Genomic DNA, 18,459 nt, shown 5'->3' on the forward strand with positions numbered 1-18,459 from the left:
TGTACAACTGGAAGATACATATTAGCTACTTTCTTTTAAAGCAACAGTACTAACTACTTGCAAACTACAATTAATGCACATGTAAACTGTCATGCATCAAAAAGCCAATTTTAATAGGAAGAGAAAGGGTTATTTTGATATCCTATTTTTGGATACCTCTTCTATTCTTATGTAGAGATCAGGTTGCATTTTTACTTGGACAACCCTCTAGGACACATATTGTAAATCTTCACTACTCTAGATATAACTCTCCTTCATAATCCAGAACCATTTTATTACATATTCACTAATTTATAGCTTTGTTCTTTACAAAGAAGATGTTAGATTCACTCTTTATGGCATTGAAAGAAACCATGATTCCCGATTTATACAGAGAAAAAAAAATGAAATGGCTCACTGTCAATCCACACTGACAGTTTTTAATTCCAGATCAATGATATGGCACATAACTATGAAATGAAGAACTAGTCACAAAAAGAAAAACAAAACAACACACATTAAAATGTACAAATAGTAAAAGTAATTTACATTGACAAATAAAGAGTGGCATTTATTAAGGCTGTGCTTTAGAGAGGACATTTAAGATCAGGTTGCCTTGATCAAGGCACAAAACACGTAGAGGTAAGCACAGCTGTTTAGAAGAAGAGGTATATACAATCACTGATGAGGTGGGCATGCATACAAATACAAAACTGCACAGCTGTTCTTTGCAACAATTTGACTAAATGAAACAAAATTCTGTGAAGTTTTTACAAGTCCACCATTGTACTTCATTATTTAAAAAAAAATTGGCAAAGATTTCCAAAACATAAAAAGATTCACAATTTTGAGTACGTTAAAACATTTGAAACAAAAGTGCTTCCCAGCTCCCAAACCTGCCTGGTTGTGCTATCTGGTCTAGAGGCATTTTCCAGACATTAAGGAGCGTTCCACACAACTGAAATGTTGGCTGGGGGAGGAAGAAATGGAACATTTCTACAGACACTTCAAAAGTTTTAGATCTTTCAAGTAGATGAGACTTCTTACTACTTCATTTCCAACCAGCTGCGTGGTATAGCAATGAAGATTCAGGCATCTTTTAGCAGCAGAAGTTTGCCTCAAAGGGCACGTGGTCTCTTCGGATTGATTTGTTTACTAGCCTGTTCTTCTTCTTGTAGTGCTGTGCGAAAGGACTTCACTTTATCTAAAAAGTAACAAAAAAGGGAAAGTTCTATAAAATAATTTCAATGGGTTTCCCATGCCCAATTCATGCGGCAACAGCTTCATTTGGATATAATCTTTAAACTAGCTTAAAGGAGAACCTGAAGGCTGCTGGGACCCCTAGACTCACCTCCTCTCTATTCCTCCACCAGGATGGCCACAAAGAGAAAACTGAAAGCTTCTGCTCCCGTTCTAAATAAATCAAACCATAGCTTACATGCAACTCCAAAAGGGTACCTAAACATACCTTCTTCATATAGTATAGTTGGAAGTAATATAAATGGAAGCAAAGTCTTCTACATGAAACACAAGATGAACGAGAATTGTAGGAACCTACGGCTTGCTGTAAATGATAGTGGATCAGTTTTCCACAACTGTTAAGATGTGTTAGGATTACTACCCTCCTATGTTGTCTATACATGTGGCAGGCTACAAGTTACAGAGAGATATCCCAGCTTCTCCCTTTTTGATACAGAAAGTTTGAGTCTGTTTTAAAGTAAAAGGGAAGCTTCAAAGATGGAACTGGGGGAATAAAAGGGAGAAGCTGAACAGAGAAGTTGAGAGGAGTGCTGGAGTTCTTTGAATCTCTCCAGCAACCTCAGAATTAACCTACTATAATATCCAGGAAGCTTAAAGTTCAGAAATCAGGAAAACTGCTATCCACAGAAAAGTAGGTAAAAACATTTAACAAGGAATGTTTGGCAATGTTAATCTTTGTATTGTTGCCCTGCACAAAAGTCTTTTTTTTTCTGAACAAATTAAGACAAATGTATTCATGAAGTTATGCCATTTCAGCAGAATCTTGCATTATAAAGCATAACTTATTTATGCTTTGAAGTGGGGCAGGCCTGTTTCTCACAGACCAGTGTCCTTTTATAGTTTGCCTTATTTCAGACATCTTTTTTTCCTTTATTTTTAAATAAAGTTTGCTTTTGCTTATTTCTAGTAAAGATTGACCTAGGGAGGAAGGGCTGAAACCTTTAACCACATATTTCTAAGCAACACAGTCAGGAAATTACATTATAGAAAATATGTTTAATCTTTTAATTGTCAGAAAGATTGTGAGGGGCGTTTCACAAACTAGGGTTGAGGATGCTAGGTGAAGTGCCTCTTGAAGATGAGTGGGACTGAAGGTGGGGGCAGCCCCCCTCCCCAAAAAGACTTCTGAGAGAGGTGATGTGAGACTGCCAACCTTCCATCTTTCAAGGTCAGCCACTCTGCTACAAGATCATGTAACATTCTGATTATTTCTAAGCTCACAATGTTGGCTTTACCTCTAAGTGGCCTATTTCTCACTGTATACCTGCCAAGTACAGAAATTTGCAGAAGACTTTTCAGAATAATAACATTCAAGTGTCTGTAGCTTGACAGGCATTTTATGTTTTCCTTGAAGAATTTCATGAGAAAGTTTGCATTACTTTCAATAGTTGTATTGTTTGAAAAAAAAGTGAAACAGGAACAAATATGAATTCACTGAAATTGTAATAATAAATTTGGCATATATTGAGACAGATAAAAATTGGTACTATGTACCACTAACATGGTATGTGTTTGTATGTTATCCTCTAATCTTCAATAACCAAAATGAGATATTATACTATTTCAACTGAAAAAAACCTTGTGTACTATCTAGAATTCCATTTACATGTATGTTTATTGATCTATTGATCCTAATAAAATTTTCCTAATTTTTGTTCTGCTGAGAAAAAGGAAGGAGTCTTTTCACAATTACTACCTAAATTCTAAAACAATGTAATTAACAGCAATGTAGCTGTTAATCTAGTAATATTCTCATATACACAAAAAGCATTCCAAAAAAGATAAAAGCCTCTACCTCGAAGTTCCGTAAAAATGTAAATTTTTTGTTCTAGAATTGCTTCAAGTTGTGTAGCATATGAATCTACATCATAGTCTACTTCTTCTGTCATTTCCAGGAGTGCTTTTTCATCTTCTAACCATCTAATTGATTCCTAAAAGCATCAAAGAAAAGAGAGAAACACAATAATTGAATCAAGGAAAAGAATTATCAGTTATAAACTGAAATCGATTATCATCTCTCTTAAATTACCAGATTTGTTTTGAAGAAGATAATTAAAATTCTCAGAGAATTTTAAATCAATTTAAATGATATTAAACTAATCATCTCAAAAATGAGTTTTAAGGTTCCAGTATTCTTTTTAAAAACATATATTCTTAAACAACAGAAGAAATGGCCAAAAATAATATTAGCTTTGTGATATTAAGCTCATAAAAAGTAATAAAGAAAAATGATGTAATTCCATCTAAAATAATCCTCAACTTATGACCATAATAGAGACGGACATTTTTGTAGCTAAGTGGACATTTGTTAAGTGAGTTTTGCCCCATTTTTCATCATTTCTTGCCACAGTTGTTAAGTGAATCATTACAGTTAAGTTAGTGAAATGGTTGTTAAGTGAATCTGGTCTCCCCATTGATTTTGCTTGTCAGGTCGCAAAGGTGATCACATAATCTCAGTACATTGCAGCGGTCATAAATATGAGTCAGTTGCCAAGCACCTGAATTTTGATCAAGTGACATGGGGATACTGTAACAGTCGTAAGTGTGAAAAACTGTCATAAGTCACATTTTTCAGTGCTGTTATAACTCTAATCACTAAACAAACTGCTATAAGTTGAGGACTACATATACTTTAATTGGTTCATATATCTCAAATTAAAACCAAAAAAATTCTATATAGTAATTTTTAAATCTATAATCCCCTTATGCCAAGCTTCCCCTTACGTCACAAAAACTTCATAACTGTTTGAAAAAGCCAAATCAAGTATCTAAGTCTAACTTGGATAAAGAAATAATCCTACTGCCAACTTTCTTTGCAATTACCAAATACTGAAAATAGTTTGCCCATTTAAAAATATGCAATACGTTTCACAGTTATTTAAACAAGAACCGGCAAATCAAACAATTCTTGCTTTGCAAACAACTATGATAAAAACCAGTTTGAAACTGCATACAAATGTAAAAAGAAAAAATGTTTATAGTTCAGATCTAGTTTTCAAATATTTCAGGTGAGACTTCAAAATACATTTTAACATTGTTGAGGAGACAACCATGCCAATGAATTTTACATCCATATGCTCTTTCATTAGTTATTTCTAAAAGTTCCATCACTTCAACAATAACTGACATTCTAGGATGGTGAAATTGTTTATTTAGAAAGCAATCCCACTGGATTTTTGGGGTGCTACTGTATTAAGCACTCAATTATCTCAGACAGTATCCCAAACCAGACATACATCCCATTCCAACCACTTCCTTCTCACCAAATTGGCAGGGACATGCACTCTACTACACCAACCATAAGGCAATTCAGTTCCACTATCATACTTCTCATCTTTGCACAAAGTTAGTGCATGAGATTCTTATTTTATATTGTGCAATCTCCCATATAAATTTTACCTGGAAGACAGCTCTGTGGTCTTCTACTACTTGCTCTTCCATTTCCACCATCTGTGACACTGCTTCATGAAAAGTGAATAACTGTGGTGAAACTTCTTCCTCCTTTAAGAAATAAACGCCACTGTAATGAGTTTCAAAATGGAAAGCAAAGGAAACAACATTTTGAAGAAAGAAATGGCTGAGTATATTTTGAAATATACTTACCCTTTTATCAACCTGGAGTTATATAATAATAAACCTATCATGTAATAATTTGTCAACCATTGCTTGGTGGTACAGATAACCAACATATAGAATAAACATCAAGGAGTAACTGCAGTAATTTTGCACTTCCTTTAATATATCCAGTGTCAATCAAATACTATAAACTTAAATGGATTTTTCTGAGGCAAGATTTGAGATGTAAGTCTCAATGTAATTAAATACCTTATGTACAGCTTGACTGGTTTATAAAGGTATAATTGATCTATATCATTAAAAAGTGATGTTTTAGTTAATATTTGTAAAAGTATTGCTTGAAAGATTTTTAAAACACTGTTTTAAACAGGAGCTATGAATAGCTGACTCTTAAGGAATTTGCCTTCATTTTAGTCTGTTTAGAGCGCGCCCCCCCCCCTCCCCGGTGACCGCTTTGGTGAAAGGCTTTACTACCCCAACGCACCACAAAGAGGCGCCCACCCACGGCGCCCGGCCTAAATGGTCCCCGCCCCGCCCGGCCCGGGGCCCGGCGGACCCCGGTTGAGACATAGAAATTGGAAACAGTAAATAATCACCTTTGAACTAAAACCAATATGTCTAAATATTCTTTATTGTATCAAAAAGCAGACGTTTTCTGAAAGGAATATAAAGGAAGACTAAGAACATATATTTTGCAATATGAAAAACTGTCCAATCAACTTCATTTCCTGAATTTAAAACTTCTACCTCTATCAGCTTTTCTCTCAATATCTTATTTGATCATTTGATCAGTTTCATGGGCTTGTGAAAAGGAAGATTTGTTTGACTGAAGCAAATTTTTTCCATTCTTTCCCTTGTTGGCTTAGTTCTTAAATTGATCTATGATTTCCACGTGGAGATCAATTTATTTCACAACTCAATTATCATTTTTAAAAGAGTAATACTTTATAACCATTTGTTTTGAATTTTTGGAGGAAAAAGTCCACTCTGATAAAGTTTCAATTTCTTTCCATTTTTTCTGGGTCTCTGCATTCCACAACAAGAAATCCAGTCCAATTTTTTGAAATACTTTAATTGTAAAAAAAAAAAAAAAAAGGATTGTGAAAAAGAATATTCTAAAGAAACAATGAGAAACAACAACAATTGCTTCATTAGCAATGAAATTGTCATGTGAGAGGAGATTGTGTTGGTGTTGGAGATTCTCACCCACTCCCTGATTAGTAAGCTATAAAATATGGTGAGAGGAAGTTCCTTCTTTCCTATCACTGGAATTCTGCAGGATCCAGCTGATCATTATTATCTTGTACTGTTTTCTTCTTTCACTAACTTTACATCATGAATCTGGCAACAATGCTCTTCTCTAAAAAACAGGACTCAAAACTCAAGGGAGATTTCCTTCCAGGTTCATTTGCTCATACATTCCTACCTGAAGAATAGATTATTTTTTTTATGCTGGCTCCATCAATACTTCCATGTTAGAGTGAATGGCTGAACAAAAATAATCAAAATAGCAGATTCTAGAATGCTGCTCCTGTGTTCTTTTGTTTACCAACTCAAATGTTTGTTTTATATACATTGATGAACAAAATCAAATTTAACAACATAGGGTTGTTGTTTTTTTACCCCAAATAGTCTAATCAAAGACACTTAGGACTTTGAGTGTCAATGAAGACTCTCAAGTCATCCAGGCAAAGGTGTCTGGAGGCTGAATCCTAACAACTGGACAAACTTTGGATGTATTTTACATGTATGTAAAAAAACTCAAATGAGCTTGATTAGGAAGAATGTATACAAAATAATATAATTTAATGTTTAGATAACTTGATCAAAACTAAACTAAAATTTGCATTTCCAGAACTGTGATATCTGAGTTACTCACATTTTGTTCACAAAGTAGTTTAAGATCATCTCTCTGAGGTGAGCTCCCAACACCCCACTGTGCATCCAAGTCATCAATCTGATTTGGAGCGTGATGCATGATAGGACGGACGTCACCAGCAGCACTGGGATCAACTGTTAGTTCCTTGACTCTACATTTTTAAGATAGATGTTCATTTTAAAATTAATATAATCTGAATTTAAGCAGGGAGAAAATCATTTCATGAATCACAGCAATTTATATAAATGGTGGTGATGTCAACTTCATGAGCATGTATGTCTATAATAGTAGGAGTCAATCACAATATATTAATTACAAAATTAAAAAATTGCAGTCAAGCACAACTTTGAATTATATAGTTGTTTCGCACCTCTCTCCCACACACCTATACACACAAAATATCCACATATAAAATGAATCAGTATTGTACATCTATTACTCAGATGAGGAACTACTAGTACAAAAAGGTGACATCACCACCTCTTACACATTGAGGTAAACAAAAAACTTTGGTATGAAATGTTTGGAACAGGTAAATGCTAATTTGGAAGATGATTTGCAGGCCATGCAGTTTTACCATCTGTCAAACTGAATGAAAACCAAAAAAAAAAAAAATGATTCGAGGAGAAAATAAGTATAAGTATGTCTGTAAAATTACACATCAGAATAGAAAAATAAACCACTAAAATTAACATTCCATGTAAAGAATGAAGTAGACCTGGTAATTGAAGGAGAAAAGTCGTCATACTCATAGGAAGGAGAGAGATCAGAGCGACTGCCACTACCCTGTGAGAAGGGAATGTCCGAAGGACTAATTCCAAATTCCTTTACTCTACAGCAGCAAGATACAGCAGAGAAATTAAAAGAAAGTGTTCTTGTAAAAGCAATGAAAATCATGTTTGCAACTGCACAAAAAACTCTTCACAATCTATTTAAACTTAACCTTCTGGTAAACCTCTTGGAGAGAGAAAAATTTAATAGGAAATTGAAGTCAATGGGTGGAGACTTGAACATTTTAAAGGTTAATGTCTGGAACCTAATAAAGACCATACCTCCTCCCCAGTAATGGCCTATAAGTACACCTCTGAATATAAATTCATTTGTATAACTTCATCAACCAAAACAAAGTAGCATGTTTCATTGTCTCTATTGCTGGTTTAGGTAACATGGGCATAATGACACATTACAAAGAATGAATTCAATGCAATTCATAGATGTCCACCAGTGTTATCTAACTACACATGCTTGGAACATAGTTCATTGAAAACTAGAATTTATATATTAAACGTTAAGTCAAGTCTCTTTTCAGTCAGACTTCAGTCCTGGTGACCTCACACATATGTCCATGTAGCTTTCTTGGCAATAGCTTTTGTATCACCTTCTTCCTGAACCTTCCTAACCTGTCCATAGGACTGATATTCCTTGGCAGTTCTCTTCCAACTAGATACTCTCTGCTTAGTTTGTGAGCCCTGAGCAGTTGCCATCTGAACAACCTAAACATTAATTGACAGTCAAACCTCAATTTAAAGAGTTCAATAGTCCAGCATACACTGAGCACCTTAGTAAGGTACACAAAGTGATTGAATCTTAAACTTCTCTTTTGAAAACGAACTTTTTTCATAATTTATCTGTACTTTTATTTTAATTTCCATGTTAAATTTGAATTTTCTAACTACATAGATTTATATATGTGTAACAATACTGCTAGCAAAGTGCCAAAATTAAGGTTTTATGTAATTATTTTAAACAAATACTCCTCTTACCTATTTGCATATCTTAATGTATTTAGAGTGTTTTCACAAGATGCCATTCCTGGAGAAATAGTAGCAATCTGAGAGGGGGGAAAATGCCAGAATTATTTTCTTGAAAGATAACAACTGTATACACTTCAATTGATTGGAATTATTTTTTTTTAAAAAAAAGAATATTTTGTTTTGAGGAACATGTGGTGGCTAAAATGTATAATATAAGCTTTACTGAAATTTGAAACAGAAGAAAAAGTTAAAGAATGCATGATAAAACAGGCTAAGAATTTTGTTTACAGAAGAAGCAATGGGAGATGTGGTTAAAAGGATTGAAAGTTACATTTTCTAAAAACGTGAGAAATTTGTATTATCTTGCAACAAGTGATTTTTTAAAATAAATTAATATACCACTGGTATAGGATAACAGAAAAATTGCCAAGAAAAAGGTATTCTAGTAACATCTGCATAAATCATACAATAACAATGTTTTAGTTTAAGGAACAGAAATCCTTCCCATTCAGGAACTTACTGAGTTCCAGCAGGTATATATAACTTATTTGTATACAATCCCCAAGAGTTATCTTTCATGCAATGAAAAACACTCTGCAACATGCCTAACTTACCATACAGGTGCGAGAGTTTTCTCCAATGAATGAATCTCTTAAGACCTGAGTAAGTTTACTTGCTCTAAATGGAGTATGAGGTTTATTTCGGCCTAAGGCTCTGATGCACTCCTGTAAGATAAAGTTGTTTATGCTTTTTCCTCAGAACCAATGCAAAATTTATTTTAAAACAATTGCAAATTTGAAAACAAATAATGAATGACAAGCTGTGTTCCCCTTAATGTTCTTCTTAAAATATTACAGTACATTTTCAATTAAGAAAATATTATACTGTACATTAAAGATAGAATTGAGATTGTGTACAATTCACATTCAAATGTTAAGACTGAAATTCCATTCGATTCTGGTCTAACATGGAGACATGGGCATATACTTATAATTGCCGCTGCACCTTGTGACCAATAGGGCACTCCACCCTGCAGTACTAAAATCATCTGAATCAGAAATTGAAGAAGACTTAACATATCATTTGCTGTTGCACTGTTAACAGTTCTGCAAACAGAATATCTTTTTAAAGAAAGCTGACACTTCCTCAAGATTAATTTCTTGCTATATAAAATGTTTACCAAATGAAATAAAAAGGAAATCTCTACCACTGTTTTCCTTTCTTTCTTTCTTTCTTTCTTTCTTTCTTTCTTTCTTTCTTTCTTTCTTTCTTTCTTTCTTTCTTTCTTCTTTCTCTCTCTCTCTCTCTCTCTCTCTCTCTTTCTTTATCTTTCTTTCTTTTTCTTCTTCCCATCCATCCATCCAACCAACACAGAGATATCTTATCCTATCCACCAAGCCTTTCTAGCTTTGCAAAAATGCCAACAACCTCATATACAACCTCAAAAATAAAATACAAATTAAATCTGACAGCCAAACCTGAGCCAACTTCAATGACAATAGAAAACATGGGCTTGAATCTAATCAATTACAATATTTATTTTAAATAGCTGGCTTTTATCAGGAAATAAAGAAAAAGATTTTACAATATACTAAAAGTACCTAAAACAATAGCTAAATTTAAGGATATTCAATGTATGCAAACATTTTACTGTTGCTAATAGCTAATATCACCATCTCAAGCTACTGTTGCTAAAAGCTTAATCAAGAATCTATATACTATATGAATGAGCTAGCAAAGATATAAAAATATTCTCGTGTGACACTTGAGAAAGTGATTTTTATGACATTGTTTAAACATGTTATCTAGATCAGCGGTCGCCAACTTTAGATCTTCGGCTCTTTTAAGCAGAACCAAACCTCCCTTAAGACTGAAGGTTCTATTATTCAGTGCAGACTCACGGCAAGCAAATTTTTTGTGACAGACTCAGGTAGCCGATGGCAGATAGACAGATCACTGAATGATTCTGTGAGCAACTCAATATGCCTGCCTGCTTTGCCTGATTTTGGGTAAAAGTTGCTCTTTTAAAAAAAAAAAAAACCAATATTTACATACATGGTATGTTGTGAGTTAATTTTGTGAGTTTGCTTGCTAGCAAATTTTATGAGTTTAACTGCAAGCAAAGTTTATGTGACAGACTGAGCTAGCCAATGGCAGATAAGATAGATCTCTGAATGAATCTGTGAGCAACTCAATCTGCCTGCCTGCTTTGCCTGATTTTGGGTAAAAGTTGTTCTTTTTTAAATAAAAAATTCAATATTTACATACATAGTGTGTTGTGAGTTAATTTTGTGAGTTTGCTTGCTAGCAAATTTTATGTGACAAGACTGAACTAGCCAATGGCAGATTGATAGATCTCTGAGTGAATCTGTAAGCAACTCAATCTGCCTGCCTGTTTTACCTGATTTTGGGTAAAAGTTGCTCTTTTTTTAAATAAAAAAATCAATATTTATATAAATATTTATAATATTTACATACAAGCCATGCCCAGCCAGTCACATGACCACCAAGCCATACCCACAAATTAGGCCACACCCACAGAACCGGTTAGGGGTCCCTGGGATTTAAAATTATGAGTTTGGTGATCCCTGAGGTCCAAAAGGTTGGAAACCCCTGATCTAAATCACTTTATATACAACTTTCAGCAATTATTTCAGTATATTAAATATATTTATTAATATAGCCTGCCTTTTCTACCTGCCTTCTTAAAATTTGTTTCTCTCCACTGGAAACAAATTAACATAGCTAATTCTTTAATGCAGAAGAATCCCTCACTTTATTTGTGTACATTTTATCACCCATTATATTATTCAAAATTTCTAATACTATACTTGTGAACCTCCCACGTAATAGTCACAACAGGCCCATATGACCAAAACTCAATCTAAAACTGGAATTCATTAAAATATACAGATACATATTAAAATCTTTGTGAATAATTCGTTACAGTGATACTACTTTAAATCATACTGACATATTCTCTATAGAGAAAAAATAATAATTAATTCCAGCAACTGCTATAAAAGCTCAAGTGGTTAATAGTCCATCATTTTCTTGCTTTCAGCCTTTTTTCAAACAATGGATAAGTTCTATTTTTCCAATGTTTTTTATAAATTAAGGAACCAAATTAGTTTCATAATTAATCAAACTTGTATAAGATGGTCCAGGATCAACTTTATATCTATTCTTAGCAATGAAGTAACAACTTGAAGTGATATAAATATAATTAATTCACAGTACTTATTTATACTTATGTTGACATGTACAATATATAGTGGCTATTATATGTAAGCATTCAAAACGGAATGACCATCATCTATACTAAACCATTAATGTAGTAAACAAATCTTTTTGAAAAGTTCTACATTTGATATAATGTAGAAAGCCAACAAGTTTAGCTTCAGTGACAAGTATTTCTTTTACCTTGAGTGCTAAAAGGCTCTTGTTAATTTCAGCACCTTCTAGTCGGGTTTGCCTATCTGCACTGGAAGTATCAGCTCCTCTTTCATTTCCAGCCAAGTCAATTAGGGAAAATTTACCATGTAGCTTCCCTTTCCTCCGGAGGATGATCTGAAACACTGCATGACTTCGAGAGGAGTGTGCATTTGCTGATGTTTGGCCTGATGTTCTTTAACATAGAGATGCGGGTGGGAAAGACAGAATGAAATGTCACTAAATACTATTAACAAGATTAGCGTGTTCTACACTGATAAGATTATAATTTCTGATAAAGATTAAGGCATATTCTAACAATAATTGAAGTAAGAAACATTTGAAAGGTATATATTACAATTATGCTGTCCTCTTCACTTATAATTTTGATTGAGACACATTATTAGCACGTTTTCCATTTATACCACAAATTCTACAATATCTCTAAAACCCATAAAATATTTTAACTATATTTACATGTGAACATAAAATGGGACAATGTTTAAAAATAATTTTTAATACATTTGAAAACAGAAATTTGAATATATTAAAACTGCTTCTTATAAAAAGAGGAAAAATCTATTTATAAATTGTATGGAACAAAAACTTTTCTCTATAATATACGCAATTTTGAAACTTCATTTAGGTTGTATTCAAAGAAAATACATTTTTTAAAAAAAACTATTTAATTTTTTAAATCTTATCTACGATAACTTTATAATGTGAAAGAGGGGTAAAAAAAAGAATACCTGCAACTGTTGCCTATCTCAATAAGTTTTAGAACATCTTCAACACATTTAACCTCTCGCTCCTGTAATCCCACCACCTGGACTTGCTGTTTACCATCTTCTAAAACTCTTAATTTGGTCTTCCTGTTCAGTAAGTCGAAAACCTTATGGGGGGAGCAGGAGGAAGGGAGAAGAGATATGTGTGTTAACTAGGAAATTTCTGGAGTATTAATTTAGTTTGGTTGAAACAGTTGTTTATATAAAACAGAGAAGCATAAACACAGAAGATAAAGATTCAGAAGTTATATATTTTAGGAATATATCACGTACCTTTCCACTATAAATCTCAAAAAATGTTGCATATACTTGAAGTTCCAGTTTTTTATAGTTTGGCTTCTTCAACATTAAAAAGACATCTCTAGCTGCAAATAGATTACAATTACAGGAAATGGGAAATGGAAAAACTTCAGAAATACACAACAGTTCACATATGGATATATTTATTATCTATACTGAGTGATCAGCTAAAAAAAAATGCTGGAATTTATAAAACGCTTTCTGTGTTCATTATGCTGTATCTACAAATACAGAGTTCACATGTAGTATGGAACTGTATTTTGAGGCTAAGGGCACAAACAGAATGGAACATAAATAACAGGCTTGCGCTATTCCAATTCCCATCCCTCTTCCTTCAGAATTGCTTGAAGGCCTGTAACATCAATGACATCCGACCCAATTCCCAACTTGCTTTGTATGTGTATCTGAAATTATAATTTAAACCAGGAATAATTTAGTTGTTTTAAAAAGTCCAAATACAAATCCTGAATTTCTGAACTATTAACTACAGTTTAATTTTCTTGATTCACGTATCATAAGCTAGGAAATCAGACGAACTACATATTTGGTTTATTTTCCTTCCAGAAGAATAAATGAAAAGGATGACTTTTCACACAAACATACAGCATAATATAAGCATGGGTTCTGTACATATTTATACATCCATTTGCCCCCTCCCCCATTTGTCTGTGCATGAATTCTAAAACCAAATTAAGAATGTAGCAATTAGCATTTATTTTGGAATAAAGTTTCAAATTACAATGTAAAACAAGTAACAACAACATGTTTTACCCTAAGGATTATAAGCTAACAAAAATTTGGCAAAAAATATGTTCCCACCTCTTTAACTCATGACAGATCTCTAACTCTATCCAAAAGCAATTTTCAGAATTGGAGAGGACAGAAAAACTTTTTCTCTCTCTTGCTGTCTACAAAGACATAGCTGTAGTGAATACTGTATGTAATGAATGTAAAATATGACCTAAGATGCATGAATATAGCCTGGATTGATTCAGCAAGAAAGGTCCGTTATTGGGTGAAATCTGCAACATCTGATATCCATTGAATCAGAATCTATGTAATTGAGTGTTTATAGTAATTATTACTATAACTGGAGTATAAGAAAGTGTGACTTTGCAACTATAGAGGTTACTAAAGCATCTCTCTAGGCCTACCTGAATGAAGACAGACTTTTATTTTCCATTTTTAAGTTAAAAGGCTCCTTTAAATGTAAAGCAGTTTAGGAGGTGTACATGCTTTTATATAGATTTCATTAACACCTCATTTTAGGGTATAATGTGGTCTGTTGGCATTTGGCTTAGCAATGTTTTGTGAATCAACTATTCTGGTTTGGAAACCACAGCTTTGATTTTACATATTGTGCAAAACCAGAAAATTCTGGCTCCGCAAACCATGACTTAGGTTTGAAGCAGCAGTTTAGGGTATGCTAAGCTCAACTGAATGTATCTCTACCATTGCTTGTAATCACCATTTTTCTTCCCAAAAATGTTATTGCCTTCTATTTGTTTAAAAATGTATCAGTACAGTAGTCCTCATTAAATAACTGCCTTAGTTAGTAACTGTCCAGTTACAATGGTGACGAAAAAGTAATTTTATGACTAGTCCCTGCATTTATGGCCTTTGCAGATCTGTAAAGCAAAGGAAAGATGAATTTAAATCATACGCACATCATGTTGGGGTCACTACATGAAGACTACCTGTAATCTTTTATTTATTTTCCCCCAACAGTTAGGGAAATAGGAAAAATGGGGGAAAAACATAACAAGGTAGTACAAAATAAAGCATTTTTAAAGGACAGGGGCATGAAATAGAGAGATGGAAAAAGAGAAGGATGAACACTGCAATCCATATAGCTTTCATGGTAAACAACATAAAAGTGATTTTGTTTTATCTGTTTCTGATTTTTTTTAAACTTTCTAGTTTAGTCTATGGAGCTCTGATAAAACATGGTGATCTTCCATCTGAGTATTAACCAGATCCCCATATGCTTAGCTTTCAAGATTAAAATTCAAGATCAACGTGTGACCCTTATACCTAGTGATTCATTTAAATTGACAGGTATATCCATAGGTCACAAATGGTCACATTTTTCAAGGTCCATCCCAAAGTAATCCACATTACAAAACTAGTGTTTGTTTTCAACTTTGATGGCACGTTTTCAGCAATTTCAACTATAATCACAGATTTATTATAATCACAGTATATTAAAATTTCTTACCAGCAAGTGCATAAATTCCTTTTGAACAGTCTTGGTTCTTTCCTGAAAAGTCACCACCCATAGTCTAAGGAAAAAATAAAATGAGCAGCATTAGAGGGGCAATTAAGTAAGTTCACAGCCTTATTTATAAAGAAGCATGACTATACTATCATTTTCACTAAGCAGATCCATGTAAAATAAGATGCTAACGTTCCCTTTAAGGTAACTACCACCCAATGAAATAAAACTTAAGGTAACTGTGGATGTTTTTAGTTTAATAGAAACCCATCTCTGAATGCTTAAATGTCTGAGTAGATCTCTCTGTCTGCAAGGATCTCTACCACACTGGTATGATCTTAGGGCAAAACCTCCCTAACCTGAAGTTGCTTTTGAAAGCAATTCCTGCTCTCATCACTAAAACTCAACCCCAACACAAGAGTTGGGGGGGGTGAGTTACCTGATCCCCAGAGAATTCTTCACTGAGGCCCCAAGGAAAACAAGGAAATTTAAAGCTCAAAAGCAGGAGAAGGGAGACTCTCCATTTCAGGATTCAGGTCAACAATCCTAGAGAGGAATTATAATATGAATGGAACTCCCTGAAAATACATTAGAACTCTTAAGCATCTGATCACCCTCTACAGAAGGTATTATTCACAGCTGGGGAACCTACTGCCAGATGCTATAAGAATCACCCAAAGAATGTTGAAATTAACAGGAAAACATACATGGGTTTTTCCGCTGCCTGTTTGTCCATAGGCAAAACATGTAGCCATTCCTCTTTCAAATATGGTTTCCACTAATGGTCTTGCAGTAAACCTTCAGCAAAAAAGAAAATAACATTCAACTATACTTAGTATTTAACTCACAAGTAGTGAAATTCCATTCAACAATACATCAGTCCACACTTATAATTCTTGTTCCATTCTTATCCAAGATTTCAACAGCTGAGTTTAAGAGAGTCAGTGGAATTACTATAATCAGAAATTATTTTTCAAATAGAGGACATATCAGATATTAAACTGATAAGAACAGATACTACACTTGATCTTAGCCAAAAGTCCTCTATTTGAGGACTACTACATATTAAAAGAGGCAGAAAAAGAAATCTCACTAATTGAATTCCAAGAGGACTGCCAAATGGCGATTGAAAAAGAAGAAGGTGCAGTAGGTGGAAAGGTGGAAGCCAAAGTACAACGTGAACCAAGATCTATGAGAGCTGCTAAACCTAACTACAAAATATAACCATGGAAGAGAAAAAACTGCTTACAATTAATATAAATGGACTGAACTCAGCCGTTAAAAGAAAGAAATTATTTTTGAAAAACTGAAGAACCACTGAATCCAAGCTCATATTCTACCATTTATACATGTATTTTAAATTAGCTTAAAATACAAAAAAAAAAAAAAAAGGATTTATTAAGGTATGTATAAGAGGGTTTGATATTCAGGGCAGAAAAGTGGCGTAAATGATTTAAGGTAGCAAACTGAACTAAATGATAAGCTTGTATTCAACATAGATAAAAATAAGTGTCTCAAGACAACACATATCACATATATAAACAAAAATAGTTAAATCAATGGAAATGAGATAGTAAACATTAAATACTTCTGAGTTTTCTATTTTAAGGAAGGGAATTTTTCTATGGAAGTTTTAATTCCATACTTTTCGTTTAATTGTATTAATTGATTCAGGGAGGTACGACAAGTACCAAAACCGATGAGTATCAAACCAATTTTTCCCATAGGAACAATGTAAATAAATTTAACGCATTCCCGAAAAAAAGACAATGCACATTTTTAAGGTAATAAGTAAAAAGTTAGGGTTATATATCGTTATTTTGCATGAAAAATAAACCTAAACATTAATAAATACTGTACTTCGAGTGAATAAAATAAGTTTCACTTTCCCTGTACTGAGAAGAGTCCATGTCCTAATGGGATTGTTCTGTTCCGGTCCACACACGCAAACCCATGGGAGTTTTAAAGACTTTGTTAAGACAAATTCCACTTGCACCCACTGCAACGTTCCTAAATCCAAGCCAGCTCAACCTGGCGCAGGGTTATAAAGTCTGTAGGAAAAGGCGCACGTCCGCAAGCCAATACATACACAGTCCGAAATCGAGGCAAAATCCACATGTGATAAATCCAAGGCAAGGTACAAGTCCAAAATCTGAGAAGCAGGTTTAAAGTCCAAACACCCAGTCACATGAAGCACAGATCTGAAGTCATGAAAACTGGAGTCATGGAGTTGGAGAACATGCCCAGCAGAGAAAATAGGCAGTTGTTTTCAATGTCATGTTGCTCCATATGTTGGGCTAAATATGCCTGCCCCGGTGTAACTCATTAGGAGGGATGAGGCTGCCACCTCGCAAGTAACCTCACTGTCCTCTGTTATTCCTCCCCCCATTCAACCCTATGCATCCTAGGATCAGTGGAGGAGGCAGTTCCTCCTCATCCCTGATGACCAACTGCAGCTGTGGTCCTTCTCCATCCTGAACTTCTGACTGGGTTTCCAAGCCCTCCTGCTTTAGCTGCATCTCTCCCCTCTCCTCTCTAGCCAGTCACTCCTGTGGTCATTCCCCTTATGATCCCTCCAAAGTTCCTGGCCTCTTCTCTTCCTGTGACCCATTCACTCCTCGCTGGGAGAGAACAGAAAACTTGGCATTTTTCTGATGCTCCCCCTCACCCTCCTCTGAAATCCCCGGAGTCGGCTCTTCCTCTTCAAGCTGATGTCTAGGGAAGCCATTACAGGGCTCGTGGGAGGAGAGTGCTGAGAAGAGGTTACATGGAATGTTGTTTGGAAGGAGAATCCGCCTCTAATAGAACATCAGGCACTTGCACTTCAGGTGTTCTTTCTCTTTTCTGCCTTTTTCAACTTGCACCACAGGCTCTGACACACTCTTTGTCATCTTCATTAAAAATGTATCCAATGAGAACTGCTTGTCTTTTCAGAAGTCATTGAAAGTGTGAAATTCTGTGGTCACTGAATAAATTCACATTTTTTCAGTAAGTCACGAGGCAGCTGATGATAAGTTTTAGCTTGCGCTTCGAGTACCAAACAAACCATGAGGACCGGGACAAAATTTTCATGTCAAAATTCAACAACTTTCAAAGCAGTCGAGTATTGAGGTACCACTGTTATGACTAGTTAAAACTTTCCTTCCTACTTTGGAATCAATGCCACTGATTTTTTTTTTACATTTTTAGCTTTCTTTTTACCAGTTGCTGACCCAGAATTCAAGGAAGCTTACATAAAATAAAACATTCATTGTGAAAATTTAAAAAAAGAAGTCATTG

At 34.3% G+C, this 18,459-nt stretch overlaps 1 protein-coding gene and 1 pseudogene across 7 annotated transcripts in view; both read right to left on the reverse strand.

Moving 5' to 3' along the window:
- Positions 1-397: 397 nt before the first annotated feature.
- KIF2A (kinesin family member 2A) overlaps positions 398-18,459 on the reverse strand; it is a 64,768-nt gene continuing 46,706 nt past the window's right edge. For 4 of the 7 annotated variants that reach the window (XM_026670524.2, XM_087958378.1, XM_026670525.2 and 1 more), the window contains 11 exons: positions 15,888-15,978; positions 15,184-15,247; positions 12,939-13,030; positions 12,630-12,772; positions 11,872-12,076; positions 9,063-9,173; positions 8,458-8,525; positions 6,695-6,845; positions 4,639-4,740; positions 3,035-3,170; positions 398-1,183 (listed from right to left, as the gene is read on the reverse strand). In XM_026670524.2, the coding sequence (XP_026526309.1) occupies positions 1,098-1,183; positions 3,035-3,170; positions 4,639-4,740; positions 6,695-6,845; positions 8,458-8,525; positions 9,063-9,173; positions 11,872-12,076; positions 12,630-12,772; positions 12,939-13,030; positions 15,184-15,247; positions 15,888-15,978 (1,249 nt within the window). In that variant the 3' untranslated portion in view covers positions 398-1,097. Of the gene's footprint in view, positions 1,184-3,034; positions 3,171-4,638; positions 4,741-6,694; positions 6,846-7,412; positions 7,527-8,457; positions 8,526-9,062; positions 9,174-11,871; positions 12,077-12,629; positions 12,773-12,938; positions 13,031-15,183; positions 15,248-15,887; positions 15,979-18,459 lie in introns of all 7 variants that reach the window. The other 3 variants (XM_087958375.1, XM_026670528.2, XM_087958376.1) reach the window with 1 other exon arrangement.
- LOC113413984 (U2 spliceosomal RNA) lies at positions 16,116-16,233 on the reverse strand (annotated as a pseudogene).

This window comes from Notechis scutatus, chromosome 2 (genome assembly GCF_049901735.1).
Source record: "Notechis scutatus isolate UNSWTSFEM ecotype Mainland chromosome 2, rNotScu1.2, whole genome shotgun sequence".
NCBI classification, from domain to species: domain Eukaryota; kingdom Metazoa; phylum Chordata; class Lepidosauria; order Squamata; family Elapidae; genus Notechis; species Notechis scutatus.